The sequence below is a fragment of the Schistocerca serialis genome, chromosome 11 (assembly GCF_023864345.2).
Source record: "Schistocerca serialis cubense isolate TAMUIC-IGC-003099 chromosome 11, iqSchSeri2.2, whole genome shotgun sequence".
Lineage (NCBI taxonomy): Eukaryota > Metazoa > Arthropoda > Insecta > Orthoptera > Acrididae > Schistocerca > Schistocerca serialis.
In genome coordinates this window covers 208,625,293-208,645,415 of record NC_064648.1, presented here as the reverse complement: position 1 = coordinate 208,645,415, position 20,123 = coordinate 208,625,293, and the positions used below count along the sequence as shown (strand labels likewise).

General features: G+C 41.1%; 1 protein-coding gene across 1 annotated transcript in view; it reads right to left on the bottom strand.

The window, feature by feature from the left end:
- Window positions 1-20,123, bottom strand: part of LOC126426706 (coiled-coil domain-containing protein CG32809-like) — a 152,308-nt gene that overhangs the window by 111,601 nt on the left and 20,584 nt on the right. Inside the window, exon 2 of the mRNA XM_050088628.1 lies at window positions 9,269-9,295. Within this exon, the coding sequence (XP_049944585.1) occupies window positions 9,269-9,295 (27 nt within the window). The remainder of the gene's footprint in view (window positions 1-9,268; window positions 9,296-20,123) is intronic.

Below are 20,123 nucleotides of genomic sequence, written 5' to 3'. Positions count from 1 at the left end.
GTTGATTGATGAAAGGAGGAAGTACAAACATGTTCCGGGAAAATCAGGAATACAGAAATACAAGTCGCTGAGGAATGAAACAAATAGGAAGTGCAGGGAAGCTAAGACGAAATGGCCGCAGGAAAAATGTGAAGACATCGAAAAAGATATGATTGTCGGAAGGACAGACTCAGCATACAGGAAAGTCAAAACAACCTTTGGTGACATTAAAAGCAACGGTGGTAACATTAAGAGTGCAACGGGAATTCCACTGTTAAATGCAGAGGAGAGAGCAGATAGGTGGAAAGAATACATTGAAAGCCTCTGTGAGGGTGAAGATTTGTCTGATGTGATAGAAGAAGAAACAGGAGTCGATTTAGAAGAGATAGGGGATCCAGTATTAGAATCGGAATTTAAAAGAGCTCTGGAGGACTTACGGTCAAATAAGGCAGAAGGGATAGATAACATTCCATCAGAATTTCTAAAATCATTGGGGGAAGTGGCAACAAAACGACTATTCACGTTGGTGTGTAGAATATATGAGTCTGGCGACATACCATCTGACTTTCGGAAAAGCATCATCCACACAATTCCGAAGACGGCAAGAGCTGACAAGTGCGAGAATTATCGCACAATCAGCTTAACAGCTCATGCATCGAAGCTGCTTACAAGAATAATATACAGAAGAATGGAAAAGAAAATTGAGAATGCGCTAGGTGACGATCAGTTTGGCTTTAGGAAAAGTAAAGGGACGAGAGAGGCAATTCTGACGTTACGGCTAATAATGGAAGCAAGGCTAAAGAAAAATCAAGACACTTTCATAGGAATTGTCGACCTGGAAAAAGCGTTCGACAATATAAAATGGTGCAAGCTGTTCGAGATTCTGAAAAAAGTAGGGGTAAGCTAGAGGGAGAGACGGGTCATATACAATATGTACAACAACCAAGAGGGAATAATAAGAGTGGACGATCAAGAACGAAGTGCTCGTATTAAGAAGGGTGTAAGACAAGGCTGTAGCCTTTCGCCCCTACTCTTCAATCTGTACATCGAGGAAGCAATGATGGAAGTAAAAGAAAGGTTCAGGAGCGGAATTAAAATACAAGGTGAAAGGATATCAATGATACGATTCGCTGATGACATTGCTATCCTGAGTGAAAGTGAAGAAGAATTAAATGATCTGCTGAACGGAATGAACAGTCTAATGAGTACACAGTATGGTTTGAGAGTAAATCGGAGAAAGACGAAGGTAATGAGAAGTAGTAGAAATGAGAACAGCGAGTAATTTAACATCAGGATTGATGGTCACGAGGTCAATGAAGTTAAGGAATTCTGCTACCTAGGCAGTAAAATAACAAATGACGGACGGAGCAAGGAGGACATCAAAAGCAGACTCGCTGTGGCAAAATAGGCATTTCTGGTCAAGAGAAGTCTACCAGTATCAAATACTGGCCTTAATTTGAGGAAGAAATTTCTGAGGATGTACGTCTGGCGTACAGCATTGTATGGTAGTGAAACATGGACTGTGGGAAAACCGGAACAGAAGAGAATCGAAGGATTTGATATGTGGTGCTATAGACGAATGTTGAAAATTAGGTGGACTGATAAGGTAAGGAATGAGGAGGTTCTACGCAGAATCGGAGAGGAAAGGAATATGTGGAAAACACTGATAAGGAGAGGGGACAGGATGATAGGACATCTGCTAAGACATGAGGGAATGACTTCCATGGTACTAAAGGGAGGTGTAGAGGGCAAAAACTGTAGAGGAAGACAGAGATTGGAATACGTCAAGCAAATAATTGAGGACGTAGGTTGCAAGTGCTACTCTGAGATGAAGAGGTTAGCACAGGAAAGGAATTCGTGGCGGGCCGCATCAAACCAGTCAGTAGACTGATGACCAAAAAAAAAAAATCACGAAACATCAGCACGAAGCGCCTTCTGCCTCATACATCGGTACATCTACATCCATACTCCGCAAGCCACCTGACGGTGTGTGGCGGAGGGTACCTTGAGTGCCTCTATCGGTTCTCCCTTCTATTCCAGTCTCGTAGTGTTCGTGGAAAGAAGGATTGTCGGTATGCCTCTGTGTGGGCTCTAATCTCTCTGATTTTATCCTCATGGTCTCTTCGCGAGATATACGTAGAAGGGAGCAAGATACTGCTTGACTCCTCGGTGAAGGTATGTTCTCGAAACTTCAACGAAAGCCCGTACCGAGCAACTGAGCGTCTCTCTTGCAGAGTCTTCTACTGGAGTTTATCTATCATCTCCGTAACGCTTTCGCTATTACTAAATGATCCTGAAACGAAGCGCGCTGCTCTCAGTTGGATCTTCTCTATCTCTTCTATCAACCCTGTCTGGTCCGTACACTGCTGAGTAGTATTCGAGCAGTGGGCGAACAAGCGTACTGTAACCTACTTCCTTTGTTTTCGGACTGCATTTCCTTACGATTCTTCCAGTGAATCTCAGTCTGGCATCTGCTTTACCGACCATCAACTTTATATGATCATTACATTTTAAATCACTCCTAATGCGTACTCCCAGATAATTTATGGAATAAACTGCTTCCAGTTGCTGACCTACTATGTTGGGATCTTTCTTTCTATGTATTCGCAGCACATTACACTTGTCTACATTGAGATTCAATTGCCATTCCCTGCACCATGCGTCAATTCGCTACAGATCCTCCTGCATTTCAGTACAATTTTTCATTGTTACAACCTTTCGATATACCACAGCATCATCCGCAAAAAGCCTCAGTGAACTTCCGATGTCATCCACAAGGTCATTTATGTATATTGTGAATAGCAACGGTCCTACGACACTCCCCTGCGGCACACCTGAAATCATTCTTACTTCGGAAGACTTCTCTCCATTGAGAACGACATGCTGCGTTCTGTTATCTAGGAACTCTTCAATCCAATCACACAATTGGTCCGACAGTCCATATGCTCTTACTTTGTTCATTAAACGACTGTGGGGAACTGTATCGAACGCCTTGCGGAAGTCAAGAAACACGGCATCTACCTGGGAACCCGTGTCTATGGCCCTCTGAGTCTCGTGGACGAATAGCGCGAGCTGGGTTTCCACACGATCGTCTTTTTCGAAACCCACGCTGATTCCTACAGAGTAGATTTCCAGTCTCCAGAAAAGTCATTATACTCGAACATAATACGTGTTCCAAAATTCTACAACTGATCGACGTTAGAGATATAGTTCTGCACATCTGTTCGACGTCCCTTCTTGAAAACGGGGATGACCTGCGCCCTTTTCCAATCCTTTGGAACGCTACGCTCTTCTACAGACCTACGGTACACCGCTGCAATAAGGGGGGCAAGTTCCTTCGCGTACTCTGTGTAAAATCGAACTGGTATCCCATCAGGTCCAGTAGCCTTTCCTCTTTTGAGCGATTTTAATTGTTTCTCTATCCCTCTGCCACACATTATTGATACGCAGCACCCTTTGCCACAAAACATCGGTAACAAACGCACTTTGCTACGTCACACTGGTACGGGAGTCCATACAGTTATGAAATTCACCGATGGATGCCAGTGGCATCGTTTTCAGAGGGTCAGGAAATTAGCTTCGTCATTTTTAAGCCAGCTGGCACAAAATCTTCACAAATTATACACAGAAACATTTCTCGTAAATCAGTCTGTCTGTTAGTGAATAACATCTCTACCGTAGTTCCTGAGATTAGCGTGAGCATACAGAACTGCAGCAGAGACTTCAGTTTTTATGCCAGGTGGTTATAATTAAACTGTGGTGTTCAGAGTACTGCTGTGTTTGCTGTACATTGCAAAGCACAGAAAGATCACAGGCAGGTTGATGTGCTCGTGGAGTATGCTAAAAAATAATAGTTCCACTTCCTGCCACCAGGTGAAAATACGGCGCTGTAAGCAGTCAGAATGTCGTGTGGGTGCAGGAAAGGGGGAGCAACCATCAAGATAACGGTCCCTCTGGTAGATTTATTACGATATGGTCACAAGTTACAGCATGTGTTCAGTGTGGTGTCCCAACTCAACAACATGCTACAACCGTTAAATGGCATCTTTGACAGTTGTTTGCAGCATATCCGGTATAATCAGAGCGATATGTCGTTGTATCCTATCCTCCAGACATCCCCGCAACCAGAACTCATATGGATTTAGGCTGGGGGATATAAAAGGAAGAAGGAAGGGAGATTGCGTGTAACGTCCCCCAGACTTCCTAGATACTTGAAGTGGTCAACAGTCTTGAAACTGAATCCATCTAAGTCAAAGTTGCGTCTTTTCTGGTTTTCTTACTTATGGGCAGATATTCTGTGTTTTCTTCATTACATGGAATCCTGTTTTCTCAGCAATTTTGTAATAGTTTTGCATCATTCTGATTAATTCTCTTTTGGAACTACTTATTAGTGCTACATCACCGGCATAGGCAAGTCTTGTAATGTTCACATCCTGTAGCTGGATCCCTTGTGGACTGGTTTTAGAAAATTCTCTATCGATCTTCTCTAGGACAAGGTTAGATAAAATAGGTGAAATGACATCCCCTTGTCTCAGTCCAGTGTACACCTTAAAATCTTCAGTTTCTCCTACCGGAGTCTTCATGCGACTTAAAATTTCATCTATACACATTTTAACTAATCTGATTAATTTTGATGGTATTTTAAATTCCTTCATTATATTTAGGAGCGTTTGTCGGTGTATGCTATCATAGGCCTTTTCAAAATCTAAGGATAATATATGGACATCTACATTGAATTCCCACGCCTTTTCAGCTAATAGTCTTAGGGTGAATAAGTGATCTAATGTGGATCTGTTTCTGCGACGGGGTATCCGAGCGGTTCTAGGCGCTACAGTCTGGAACCGCGCGACCGCTACGGTCGCAGGTTCGAATCCTGCCTCTGGCATGGATGTGTGTGATGCAGGGAAGAATGCTGAAGATTAGATGGGTGGATCACATAACTAATGAGGAGGCATTGAATAGAATTGGGGAGGAGTTTGTGGCGCAACTTGACAAGAAGGAGCGACCGGTTGGTAGGATATGTTCTGAGGCATCAAGGGATCACAAATTTAGCATTGGAGGGCAGCATGGAGGGAGACCAAGAGATGAATACACTAAGCAGATTCAGAAGGATGTAGGTTGCAGTAGGTACTGGGAGATGAAGAAGCTTGCACAGGATAGAGTAGCATGGAGAGCTGCATCAAACCAGTCTCAGGACTGAAGACCACAACAACAACAACAAGTTCTAGGGGACTGATGACCTCAGATGTTAAGTCCCATAGTGCTCAGAGCCATTTGAACCATTTTTTGTTTCTGCGGAAACCGCAATGGTCCCCAATCAGTTCTTCTGTTACTGACATCAGCCTGTTTAATAGGCAGCTCGATAAGATTTTGTAGGTGACATCCAGTAAGGCAATTCCTCTGTAGTTATCACAAACAAGTGGATCATTCTTCTTAAATATGGAGTCCAAATAAACGGACTCCCAAGAATAAAACATTTGCATAACGTAAGTATTCGCCACGCCAGAGACAAAGGCCAACTGCTCTAACGTACAGACTCAAGCGATAAGTAAAATCTGGGACGCAGAGGGCGCTGAATACACGCGCGTAAGAACTGCGCCTCCTTTGTGTTAAGTAACAGCATTTTACATTAAAGTAAGACTAAAAATTCCTTCTGCAAGGCTATTAATAATGCAATAAATTAACAGGTAAATGTAAGGTATAAAATCTCTAATACGTTTGCTGACCGACTAAAACTGTATGTAAATTCAGCGTGCAGAAGCTATAGCTCTATTTACAAAGGACCAGTCTTACAAATACCTGGCGAAAGAAGAGAGCACGTCAAGCTAAGAGACCGCCACTACAAAAAGAAACTTCTGCTTAACGCTGCGGAAGCTTAAGCGATAAGGAAAAATTCGACTGCAGTGGGCGCTATGCAGGGTGTTACAAAAAGGTACGGCCAAACTCTCAGGAAACATTCCTCACACACAAAATAAAGAAAATATGTTACGTGGACATGTGTCCGGAAACGCTTACTATCCACGTTAGAGCTCATTTTGTTACTTCTCTTCAAATCACATTAATCATGGAATGGAAACACACAGCAACGGAACGTACCAGCGTGACTTCAACACTTTGTAACAGGAAATGTACAAAATGTCCTCCGTTAGCGAGGATACGTGCATCCACCCTCCGTCGCATGGAATCCCTGATGCGCTGATGCAGACCTGGAGAATGGCGTATTGTATCACAGCCGTCCACAATACGAGCACGAAGAGTCTCTACATTTGGTACCGGGGTTGCGTAGACGAGAGCTTTCAAATGCCCCCATAAATGAAAGTCAAGAGGGTTGAGGTCAGGAGAGCGTGGAGGCCATGGAATTGGTCCGCCTCTACCAATCCATCAGTCACCGAATCTGTTGTTGAGAAGCGTACGAACACTTCGACTGAAATGTGCAGGAGCTCCATCGTGCATGAACCACATGTTGTGTCGTAAACGCACATGTTCTAGCAGCACAGGTAGAGTATCCCGTATGAATTCGTGATAACGTGCTCCATTGAGCTTAGGTGGAAGAACATGGGGCCCAATCGAGACATCACCAACAATGCCTGTCCAAACGTTCACAGAAAATCTGTGTCGATGACGTGATTGCACAATTGCGTGCGGATTCTCGTCAGCCCACACGTGGTGATTGTGAAAATTTACAATTTGATCACGTCGGAATGAAGCCTCATCCGTAAAGAGAACATTTGCACTGAAATGAGGATTGGCACATTGTCGGATGAACCATTCGCAGAAGTGTACCCGTGGAGGCCAATCAGCTGCTGATAGTGCCTGCACACGCTGTACGCGGTACGGAAACAACTGGTTCTCCCGTAGCACTCTCCATACAGTGACGTGGTCAACGTTACCTTGTACAGCAGCAACTTCTCTGACGCCGACATTAGGGTTATCGTCAACTGCACGAAGAATTGCCTCGTCCATTGCAGGTGTCCTCGTCGTTCTAGGTCTTCCCCAGTCGTGAGTCATAGACTGAAATGTTCCGTGCTCCCTAAGACGCCGATCAATTGCTTCAACGCCTTCCTGTCGGGACACCTTCGTTCTGGAAATCTGTCTCGATACAAACGTACCGCGCCACGGCTATTGCCCCGTGCCAACTCCGCATTTGTAAACATTGCACTGACTGCAAAACCACGTTCGTGATGAACACTAACCTGTTGATGCTAGGTACTGATGTGCTTGATGCTAGTACTGTAGAGCAATGAGTCGCATCTTTACCTTCCTTCAATTGGGCCAACTGGCGGTGAATGGAGGAAGTACAGTACATACTGACGAAACTAAAATGAGCTCTAACATGGAAAGTAAGCGTTTCCGGACACATGTCCACATAACGTCTTTTCTTTCTTTGTGTGTGAGGAATGTTTCCTGAAAGTTTGGCCGTACCTTTTTGTAACACCCTGTATACATGCGCGTAAGCACTGCGTCTTGCAGGTGTTAAGTAACGTAATTTTACATTGAAGCAAAATGACAATCTGTTAAACTATGCCAGTAACAAATGTAGTAATTTTAGAGGTATACATGCCAATTTTATATATGATAGGAGTCGCTCGCCTTCAGGTAATGTAATTTACCAGCATGTGACGTAACAAGCGAGTACGCATACCTCACCAATATTTTTGTATTATTAATATAGCAAACATAGTTTGTATTCGTTTATATACATTTTTAGGACCCACTCCTCCTGAAGAAGATATTTTTGTAAAAATCGAAACCTAGGGCCAGGGCTAAATAAAGCTTTAATTTGGAACTGGTTGGCTGATTTTTGTCAACATCTTCAATCCTGCAATCATTCTACCACACCAGGAATACAGGATGATTGGAATTAATGTTTAAAAACACCCGAAGCGACATGGCGCTATGACAAGCAAATTAATGTAAGACACGCGGGGCCGTGTCGGGAAATACGCCGAAAGTGGATGACAAATGTCGAACACGTGACGTCACCGGATGACGTACTTCGCCGAACGTGTAGCTCTCTTGGGCTGTTGATACTACCCTCGCCGGGGGGCGGGGGGTGGGGTGGGGGAGGGGGGGCAGTGCTACATATATCGATGCACAACACGACAAATTTCGGACACCTTTTGTGAATGTGATCTATTGTCAACGTAGAAGTTACAAAATTACTGTCCTCTCAATGGTTCAATGGCTCTGACCACTATGGGACTTAACTTCTGAGGTCATCAGTCCCCTAGAACTTAGAACTACTTAAACCAAACTACCCTAAGGACATCACACACATCCATGCCCGAGGCAGGATTCGAACCTGCGTCCGTAGCGGTCGCGCGGTGCCAGATTGTAGCGCCTAGAACCGTTCGGCCACCCCGGCAGGCCCAGGGTGTAAGGCAGCGCTGTAATATATCAACTAGACTGTTCAATATCGACATCAACATCCTTGTTAGGGAATGGATAAACGACACAGTACCTCAGGGTATATGAAATCGGAGAAATAAATATCTAAAAATAACGCTTTTTGCCGATGACGATCTAATCATACAGGATAGTAAAGACAAACTACAAATAGCGGTAAATAGATTAAATAATTCAAGTCTAAATTATAGCCTGAATATATCAACAACAAAAATAAACACCACAAGATCCAACAGAATCATCAGTAACATAATAACAGAACAGGTGTCACATTTTCGGTATCTAGGATGTGTCATAACGTTTGAAGGAGAGAAAGACATAAATAAGAGAATTAATACCTACCAAAATATATGTGGCACGATCAGAGTAACACCAATGGGTAAAGCGAAAAGAGAAACCCAAATGAAATTTTATAAAGTCACAAGACTACCCACATTACTATGTGGATCAGAAAGTTGGACATTGAGAACAAAAGACGTAAGACAATTTCAAGCATCACAAAAGAAGTTCCTCAGATCAGTGAAAGGCTGTACAATAGAAGACAAAGTAAGAAATAAGGAAAGAACTGGGGATACAATCATTAACTGAAAAAGTAATCCCATTTATTGCATATGCCATCTCAGAGAATCCTTCGATAAGAGCAGGTTAGGCCGGAATAGATCTTAAGCCCTAAACCTGAACTGGCAGAAGAAAAAGAAGAAGAAGAAGAAGAAGAGTAAAAAGAATAAGAGTACAAAACTCTATTGCAAGTTTCTTCTGTATTTCAACAAATCAATGTCATGTATTCACAATACTCAGTAAGAATACCGTCACCAACAGAATGCCACACAGAAAACTTAAGAGACGTTGACACAAAATACATATTTACCAAAGTTGAACTCACCTTCCGCCTTTGTGACTTTGAACTCATCTGCAACCAACCAGACATGCAAAAAAAAGAAAAATTCCAAGATATATGTTAGTAAAATTAGTAGCAACGAACTGCATATCTGTCTTTCTAATTAATTGATGGAAATGGCATCAAACTAAATAATTTAAATATACTTTGAATGTTATTAACCATCGTGCAAATATAAAAAGGTCATTACTGAAGAATTTATTAGAGACTATAAAAAGTTGTTAAGGGAAAATTTTCAGTATAATAAAAGGGTATCATACGTTAGAATTTTTAATATTATGTACATACTGAACAATATGCAAAACAATAGCTTATAGGTAGCATGTTCAAAAACTTCATTACTTTCCCAAAAGATTATATTATTTTACTACAGGCAATATAGAATAAGAGCACAGGACACATAATTAAAAATCACCAATATGCAATCTCTCAGAAAACAACTTTATGAGGAGGGGTTTTTAAAAGGTGATTCTATTACAGGGAATGCAATATTTTGTTCAAAACTGTCATTTTCAAGTACTACTGTTGCTTACATTAGGAATCAATACAGTTTATATATTTAGTGAAACGAAAGTGTAGTTCTTACTATATCATGCCCAGATATTAGTTTTGAGCTAACAGGGTTCTCCAATAAACACTGAGTAAATGGGTCATGCTAGCAATTGAACTGAAATGATTAAATAATTATGAATGAAAGCAAACCAACATGTAATATGTAAAAAATGTTATGTAACTTACTTTAGATGTAACCTGTTAATTCAGAAAAAAGTCTTTAAGTTACTGGTTTGTTACATGATGACGAAATCATAAAATGCAGGAAATCAAGGCAATACAATTGATGGTAATTTGTGAGGTTACCTTTAAGATGTTACAGCAACTATGTTAGAACTGTAACTGTGAGCTATAAATATGAATGAGAAGCGCTTTGATAAACCTAGGAAATTTAAGATATTAGTTGTCATAAACAGAAGTAGACTGGTATCAGGGCTGACTCATTATTGTATCTGTCAACCAGCTCATTTTTAGCGTAAAGTTTTTCACAACCTACACAATAATTTTCTTGTAATCTCTGTCTGTTGGAACAGAGTGCATACATTGTCCTCGAGTAACGATGGCCCGATTTCTGATGTTGAAATGTGTTGCCTGTGATAAAAGCACGTAACTATGTGACAATCTATGTCTCATACTGAAAGACAATCTCTGTAATCATACTGTTTTGGTTTTATCACTGTTTTCAGTTCTTCTTGAATCACTTCTTATCATCCAAAATATAAAAGATGCGTAGGCGGCTTTGATTTATACTATGTATTGATACATCAAGATGAAAGGCTTTGATTTATATTATGTATTGATACATCAAGATGAAATTATGTGTGGATTATTTATCACATGAGAAGACGACAATAATATGCTGAAACCAGCCATATGAATTTGGCTATCTTAACATATTAGATTATTGTATAAACATTTGTGAGGTCGTATTCTTCCGTCTGGCGAGATATTGCTTCTTAAAAATCTAAAAGACACAGCGGTGCATACTCCCATTTGACAAAATATCGACTTTTAAAAATCAAAACACACAGGTTTCATTTTTTACTAATATAAAGGGGCTTTTGTGATAAATAGACTAGTGATCCTAAACCAAGCCTGTAGCGAAATACTAAACAGGGATTAACTCTTGTTTTCAACAAATGCTCCAAAATTATCCCTTCAACCTCGCTACACACTAGACATCTCTATAGAAGTCATCAGCTCACGAAAATTCTTTGCATGTTGTGAATGTTTGGTGCGCTCTCAGAAATACTTTCCACCATCTCTTCAGGCTGTCCGCTTCTGCTAACTCGTCACTGATTGGTTGTTATTTTACTATCGTAGCTGCACAAACAGTCGACTTATGACTACCATTATCTGCAAAATTCTGCTCGATTCTACGCCCCCTATCCTGTTCCAACGTCAACATCACATTGCTTCCCTCCATCCTAGATGGGGCGAAAAAATGGTGGCTGAAAAAATACCCTATCGAAGGGGCGACAAAATGTGGAGCAAAAAATAAATGAACGACCCACTGACCGTGCCACAACAATGCTGAAACAGGTTTGGATACGAAAAATGCCAGACTCTGTTAAATATAATTCTGACTATATAAACTATAAAGAATCTTTGATTTCCGCTGCGAGTCAACGAGTCATCCAGGCCACAATACTATGTCGTTCCTCAAGAATATCCTTCCCTCCAAGGGCGCAAGTGCCACAAGGCAGACAGTAGTACTTGTATGAAGTTTGAAAAGTAGTAGAGGACCTAGTGACGGAAGTGAAGCTTTGAAGGCGGGTCGTGAATCGTACCTGGATGTTGAGTGGGTAAGTGCATTACCCACAAATGTCAAGGTGCCCAGTTCGAGTCCTGGTCCAGAAAACAGTTTTAGTATGCCAGGAAGTTTCGTTATTATGATTACTGTTTGTCTGAAGCAATATAAAAAATAAATACTTAGGGTGGAACTGGATATGGTATTCCACTAGTTCTCATTATTTCCTGTTTTCTTAGTTTCCATTAAAAAGGACGGGTATCAGCTTCAAAATGTTGATGAGCTGTTAAATGGACACTTAATACCTTTGTGTTAATGTTGCCTTCCAAAACAAGCTGACTTCCTCATTAAGACAGGAATGCTACTTAATGTGCTACTTCCTCACACTGTACTAAGCACTCCTGCGTGGGAAAGAATAAAGAAGAAAAATAACACATTATATGAATGAATGTGTGGATGTGTGTGTGTGTGTGTGTGTGTGTGTGTGTGTGTGTGTGTGTGTGTGTGTGTAAAAAGAGATACACAAGGGATGGTGAAGATGGAGAGCCTTAGATAACAGAAACAGAGAGCTCTAGAGAATGCACTTGAGAAACGGAGAGGGATGTAAAAGGAACGGAGGGAGAAGATGAGTGGAAAAAGAGGTAGAATCAAACAGGGAAATAATAAAAGAGGAAATTCATAAAAGGGAGAAAGCAATGATGTGTGTCAAAGTGGATAGAATCATGTGACACAAAAAGAGTGACAGAGTGAGTGAGTGAGGAAAAGATAGAAAGAAAGAAAGAAAGAGAGAGAGAATCTTGTGTATGAATGAAGGATATAAGGGAGGAAGCAAACTGAAATTAACACCCTATCACAGATATATGAGAGAATGGGCATGAGACAGCAAGAGTGTGAAATAGGCAGACAGGGTGTAGAAGGGTAGATCCAGTGTGGAATGGATAGAAACATAGCAGAGTAAACAAAAACATGGTCGACATCAAAATACGCAGAGAGACTTTCGATCATTATGGCAGGATCGCCTGGACAAATTATACATAATTTTCAGTAGAGAATTACTCTTCTATTTTTTGTTTTGTCTGTAGTTTAATAAACAACCAATATCAAAATTATATGTTTACTGGAATGACCACCAGAAACTGCCTGTGCTGAGAACAGGCAGCCATATGAGGCCATCAGAAAAAGCAGCACTATGGAGACTTCCTGTTCTCCATCTTGATGATATGCGGTGGATATGTACAAGGAACATTCGTCCGATAACATTAACCAGACAGCTGTGCTGGCTAATACTGGAATAAATATGGAGTTTCCAAAGTTTCGAACCTCTTTCGCTAGGCTCACTCCTGAAATGAAAATTCTACAGCATAATAATTTTACATATAAATCAGTTTTACGTTTCTCCCATTTTTCATTTGTGAGCTACAGAAAAGTAGTAACAGCTCTATAATCACTGGTTTCTCATGGAAAATGATAGATCACCACCTGATTTTCGGCACTATCTGTATGTCGCTTTATTGTTGAATATACAGAAACAGTATGGAAGAGACAGGGATGATATGGAAGAGAGAATAAAGTGTAAATGAGAAAGAAACGTATAAAAGAGGGAGCAAAACTGCGAATTTGGAGAAAAGTGTGAAGGGGGAGAAAAAAGTGACAAAGAGAAAAAGGTTACTGAAGGAGAAATAATGCAAATGTGAGAGAAAGAGCGTGAAAAAGACAGACTGACTGACTGACTGACTGACAAACAGAAAGAGAAACAGATAGAAAGATAGGTGGTAGAAATGAAAGAGAACAAGGTAGAATAAATATGAAACTGTAAAAAGAGCGAAACAGGGAGAAACAGTGCAAAAGTGGAGGAAATGAAATGAAATCATCATTTGACATTGATGGCCAGTTCTCACCTGGGAATTGCTAGTCTTTTCAGGTGATGGCAGATTGGGCGACTTGGATATTGATGATGATGAATTTATGAGGACGACACAATACACAGTCCCTGACCGGGCGGAAATCGTATCCAGGCCCACTGCATGGCGGTCAGAAGTGCTGACCATTCAGTTAAGGAGGCGGACAAAGTGGAGGCATAGGGAAAGGGAAAGTTTGTCAAAGAGGAAGAAAAACTGAAAGAAAGATAAAATTTTAAAAGCACTGAGAAAAAGAGTGGAACAGAGAGCGAAAGTGAAAAACATGGCGAGTGGACAGTGTGGGGGAGAAAGTACAAATGGGAAAGAAGAAGTACAAAAGAGGTAGAAAAAGTGTGTAACACAGAGAGGAAGAGTGAAAGAAGGAAGGGAGAGGGATGTGGAACAAGGGGGAAAAGTGAAAGATGGAGGAAAATGTGAAAGTGGAAGACAACGTGTGAAAGAAGCAGAAATGGTGGAAAAGAGAGAGAAAGCGTCGAATTGTTCTTGCTCTTGTTTGTTTAGGTTGTTCAACATCAAAACTCTTGAAATAGTGAAAACTGTGTGAAAGAGACAGAAGTGTATAGTATACTGGTAAGAGAGGGAGAAGAGTGTGAAGTATGTGGAAAAAGTGCAAAACAAGGAAAATTGCCAGAAGATGGAGAAAAACTGCGAAACAAGGGAAAAAAGCCTGTGAAATGGGAAAACAGATTGCGAAAGCGAGAGGAAAATGTGTAACAGAAAGAAAAAGTGAGAAAGTGGAAGGCAATGTCCCACGAGAGAAAAGCACTAAAGGGAATGAAAGGGTGTGAAAAGAGTGAAGGAGTAATGAAGAGAATTAGACAGAGAAATAAGGAGAATGCAACAGAAACAGAATGAGAGCAGGAGAAATAGAGAAAGTGAGAGAGAAGAGAGAGGCAGAGAAGAGACGAGTGGAACTGCACGATGTTACGCGCAGCGCGCACACACGTGGCCCTCGGAGGTCGACCGCCTCATCTAATTTCCGTGGCTGTCCGCAAAGTGGCAGCAATTGCCTTAATTGGAAGCGCCACTTAGCTTCGTTTTGTTGTTCTACCTCCCCCCCTCCCGTCTCCCCATCTCCCCCCTCAGTGCCTCTCGCACCCAATGCCGTTCCACCGATGTCTCCGGACGCCAAAATACTCCCACGAAGAGGCGAGTTAAGTGTTTAGTGGCCAGCTGGTAATAGTTCCGACAGAGGCACAGACTCTGCCAAATCTCACAGTTAACAGTTGCAGTAAACCTGATAATACAGTAAGAGTCCCGCACCCTTCTCGCGATTTTAGGGACTATAAAAAGGGTCAATAACACCACTGTTTCAGTACCAACGTGCACAGACAAGAACCTAACAAATATACGAGTAAATAGTGCGGCGTTGCAACCTTTTCTTTTTTTTTTTTTTTTTTTTGGTCATCAGTCTACTGACTGGTTTGATGCGGCCCGCCACGAATTCCTTTCCTGTGCTAACCTCTTAATCTCAGAGTAGCACTTGCAACCTACGTCCTCAATTATTTGCTTGACGTATTCCAGTCTCTGTCTTCCTCTACAGTTTTTGCCCTCTACAGCTCCCTCTAGTACCATGGAAGTCATTCCCTCATGTCTTAGCAGATGTCCTATCATCCTGTCCCTTCTCCTTATCAGTGTTTTCCACATATTCCTTTCCTCTCCGATTCTGCGTAGAACCTCCTCATTCCTTACCTTATCAGTCCACCTAATTTTCAACATTTGCAACTTTATCGATGATAATTACGTACTCTACACAACTTTACAAGCCGCAGCTTTCCCCATCAACATAAACACCATTTCATAGTACTTCTAAACATTTTATCTCGTCAGGCTAACTTGCGCGAACCTATTCTAATGTAAGCCTTAATGGCCAAAGTATCTCCTTAAGGGGACCTAGACGTCATAGCATTCAGTTTTTTACTAGTATTTTGAAATTTAATAACTCAAAACTGTAACAGATTTGGAAATGAAACTTTAATCATGCAATTGGCATATTCTGATCTTCATCTGAAAAAACTGAAAAACTGTGGACTACGTAGCGGAGTCAATACTGATTTTTAGCTTACTTACAGTATTACGTATAAATTTTATTTTAGGTACACCGTACCTCTACACTATTCAAAATAAAAGGTCAAAAGAAATTTTATTCTTTTAATTATCAACTTACTCAAACAGTAAACCAGGAATGTTTACCAGTTTGTTGTTTTGTGTATTTGTAAGGAAATGTTTTTTAGAAGCCACTTTTAAGATAATAATTTAAGAACATGTGACATGCTCCAGCTTCAAATATTTAATACTCTGTTGAATAGTGTGGGTCAATGTGAAGACAATCACTATATCATTATCATGCAAAATTTTGATTTTGTGCCTTTAATATTAGATGAGATAGTAATACCTAAGTATGCAAAAACGGGAGACTGAAACTAAAGATATGCATGTCATTGCTTCTTAATGATAACATGCCAAAACATTCCAGTTCCATAATCTTATTCTGACTGTCGTTTTCGTCTCATTTAGTTTTCTTTTGTTTTCTTTCTTATTGAGTTCTCCTTTGTCATGCCTTCAGCAGCCTTTTTTTTTTTCGACTTCAACGGCACTTTGCCTGTCCACTGATAGTATCCCACTTTTGACGTCGTCCCAAGTTTTGATGCCTAGTCCGCCCGTGATGTTTAATCTGCTTGTTACTCCATGAGTAAAACACATTATGGCGTCCATCCGACACCCCCGGGATAACAAGGCCGCCCAGCAGTGTTAGTGACGTCACAGTAAGCGGCCCATAGCCGACGCAGCAGTCCACGGACACACCTCCGTTCAGACGCGCCTGGTGCTAGCCATCTTCCGTCCGTCATACAGAAAGGAGCGAACCAAAGACCAAACTATATATATTCTTGTAAACAGCATAAAGGTTCATAACGAAATACTGATGACATATACGGGCAGGAATAAGTTTAATTGATTGAGGAACTTTGCCACTATTTTATAATTGTCAGAACACTATTTAGCTTTAAAACTCGCATACAGGTGGTGACAAATGCCAACTGACAGCAGGACTTAATATTTTCAAGCTATTACAGTGAAAGTAAATTATCTTAAACACTGTCATACATAGCAAAACCCTCACAACTTTCGTTTACAATAAGGTAACAAGAGTTCGCTTTATCTCATAAAACGCATGACTATTGTGAATTTACTCATATGTTCATGGTGACAGCTCTTTTCAAGAATTTTTACAAGTGTATCCCCAGTAATAAAGAATGGAAACAAAAGATAGATATCAAATATTCTCCTTTTAACATAGACATCACAGAACACAAGATTCTGTCTTGCACTGTGATACTAAGGGACTGCTCTTTCCTTTAAGAAAAGCCTGACAATTACAAGTTCACTCTGCTATTGAAGATACACTTCTTGAAACAATATTAAAAATGTTATGAAAGGTAAGGAAATGAAAAACAACCAAGTGCATTACATGTAAGAATGTGAGCAAAAGGCTGAGGCTCTCTTTACTTACCATTTTCAATCTCTCTACAGCTTTTCCACGTAGAAATCACCAAATGCAAGTCTCATTATTGCTGTCTGTTACTAACAAAGTGCTTTTCTATTTAGAAAACCTGACAATTTGATGTTCATTCTGGTACTGAAGATAAACACTTATCAGAGGAGTTGTAGAACCTAATCCTGCCCGTATATGTAATCGGTATTTCGTTATGAACCTTTATGCTGTTTACGAGAATATATATAATCTGGTCTTTGGTTCGAATTATAGTTCGCTCCTTTCTGTATGACGGACAGAAGTTGGTTAGCACCAGGCGCGTCTGTATGGAGGTGTCCGTGGACCGCTGCGTCAGCTGTGGGCCGCTTAGTGTGTGTTCACTAACGCTTCTGGGCGGCCTTGTTATCCCGGGGGTGTCGGTCCATCCCACCAACCTGAAAAGCTGACGTGCCAATAAAGACATAATTAAACTCGAGTAACCTACATGTACCACAGACCGATCGATTGCGATAAATCCCTATTCATAGCACAGTCGATATGTTCTTCAAGGATATTACACAAAGGAATTGCTATGGAAACAGCCACGTCGAAATTAAATAACGAAACTCTGTAGGAATTAACACAATGTGTGAATGTGTGTGTGTGTGTGTGTGTGTGTGTGTGTGTGTGTGTGTGTAAAACGAGATAAACAACGGATGGTAAACATGGAAATGCTGAGGTGCTATAAATACAGGACATACTTTTAGAAAAATTGTGTAAAAAGAGATAAACAAGGGATGCTAAACATGGAAATGCTGAGGTGCTATGCATACAGGACATATTTTTAGAAAAATTGTGTAAAAAGAGATAAACAAGAGATGGTAAACATGGAAATGCTGAGGTGCTATACATACAGGACATTTTTAGAAAAATTGTGTAAAAAGAGATAAAGAAGGGATGGTAAACATGGAAATGCTGAGGTGCTATACATGCAGGACATTTTTAGAAAAATTGTGTAAAAAGAGATAAACAAGGGATGGTAAACATGGAAATGCTGAGGTGCTATACATACAGGACATATTTTTAGAAAAATTGTGTAAAAAGAGATAAACAAGGGATGGTAAACATGGAAATGCTGAGGTCCTATACATACAGGACATTTTTAGAAAAATTGTGTAAAAAGAGATAAACAAGGGATAGTAAACATGGAAATGCTGAGGTGCTATACATACAGGACATATTTTTAGAAAAATTGTGTAAAAAGAGATAAACAAGGGATGGTAAACATGGAAATGCTGAGGTCCTATATATACAGTACATTTTTAGAAAAATTGTGTAAAAAGAGATTAACAAGGGATGGTAAACATGGAAATGCTGAGGTCCTATACATACAGGACATTTTTAGAAAAATTGTGTAAAAAGAGATAAACAAGGGATAGTAAACATGGAAATGCTGAGGTGCTATACATACAGGACATATTTTTAGAAAAATTGTGTAAAAAGAGATAAACAAGGGATGGTAAACATGGAAATGCTGAGGTCCTATACATACAGGACATTTTTAGAAAAATTGTGTAAAAAGAGATAAACAAGGGATGGTAAACATGGAAATGCTGAGGTGCTATACATACAGGACACATTTTTAGAAAAATTGTGTAAAAAGAGATAAACAAGGGATGGTAATCATGGAAATGCTGAGGTGCTATACATACAGGACATATTTTTGGAAAAATAATAAATTTTTTGGGCCCTCATGACTTCCAGGTCACCATAAAAGAGCGCATTGTTCTCAGTGTAGTCTTGTACATAGTGTAGAACTGGTAGCAGGCAGTCGTATGACCTTCTGCTGCTAAGTTAAGTCATTTCAGTCTGGTCGTGTGTGTGTGTGTGTGTGTGTGTGTGTGTGTGTGTGTGTGTAAGTTGCATAGCATCAGCCCAGTGAGATACACTCTGTGATCAAAACTATCCGGACACCCCGAAAAACACACGTTTTTCATATCAGGCGCATTGTGCTGCCACCTACTGCCAGGTACTGCATATCAGCGGTCTCAGTAGTCATTAGACATCGTGAGAGAGCGGAATGGGGCGCTACGCGGAACTCACGAACGTGGTCAGGTGATAGGGTGTCACTTGTGTCATACGTCTGTACGCGAGATTTCAACACTCCTAAACGTCCCTAGGTCGACTGTTTCCGATGTGATAGTGGAAACGTGAAGGGACACGTGCAGCACAAAAGCGTAGGCGCCGACCTGGTCTGGCTCAAATGGCTCTTGAGCACTATGCGACTTAACTTCTGAGGTCATCAGTCGCCTAGAACTTAGAACTAATTAAACCTAACTAAGCTAAGGACATCACAGGATCCCGAGACAGGATTCGAACCTGCGACCGTAGCGGTCGCTCGGCTCCAGACTGTAGCGCCTTGAAGCGCACGACCACTGCCCCACGACCTGGTCTATTGATTGACAGAGACCGCCGACAGATGAAGAGGGTCGTAATGTGTAATAAGCAGACATCTATCTGGACTATCAGACAGGAATTCCAAACTGCACCAGGATCCACTGCAAGTACTGTGACAGTTAGGCGGGAGGTGAGGAAACTTGGGATTTCACGGTCGAACGGCTGCTCATAAGCCACACATCACGCTGGTAAATGCCAAACGACGCCTCGCTTGGTGTCATAGTGTAAACATTGGACGATTGAACAGTGGAAAAACGTTGTGCCGAGTGTCGAATCACGGTACACAATGTGTCGATCTGATGGCAGAGTGTGCGTATAGCGAATGCCCTATGAACGTCATCTGCCAGTAAAATTCTGAGGCGGTGGTGTTATGGTGTGGTCGTGTTTTTCATGGAGGGGGCTTGCGCCCCTTGTTGTTTTGCGTGGCACTACCACAGCAGAGGCCTACATTGCTGTTTTAAACACCTTCTTGCTTCCCACTGTTGAAGAGCTATCCGGGGATGGCGACTGCATCTTTCAACACGATCGAGCATCTGTACATGATGCACGGCCTGTGGTGGAGTGGGTACACAAATATAACATCCCTCTAATGGACTGGCCTGCACAGAGTCCTGACTTGGGTCCTATAGAACACCTCTGGGATGTTTTGGAACGCCGACTTCGTGCCAGGCCTCACCGACCGACATCGAT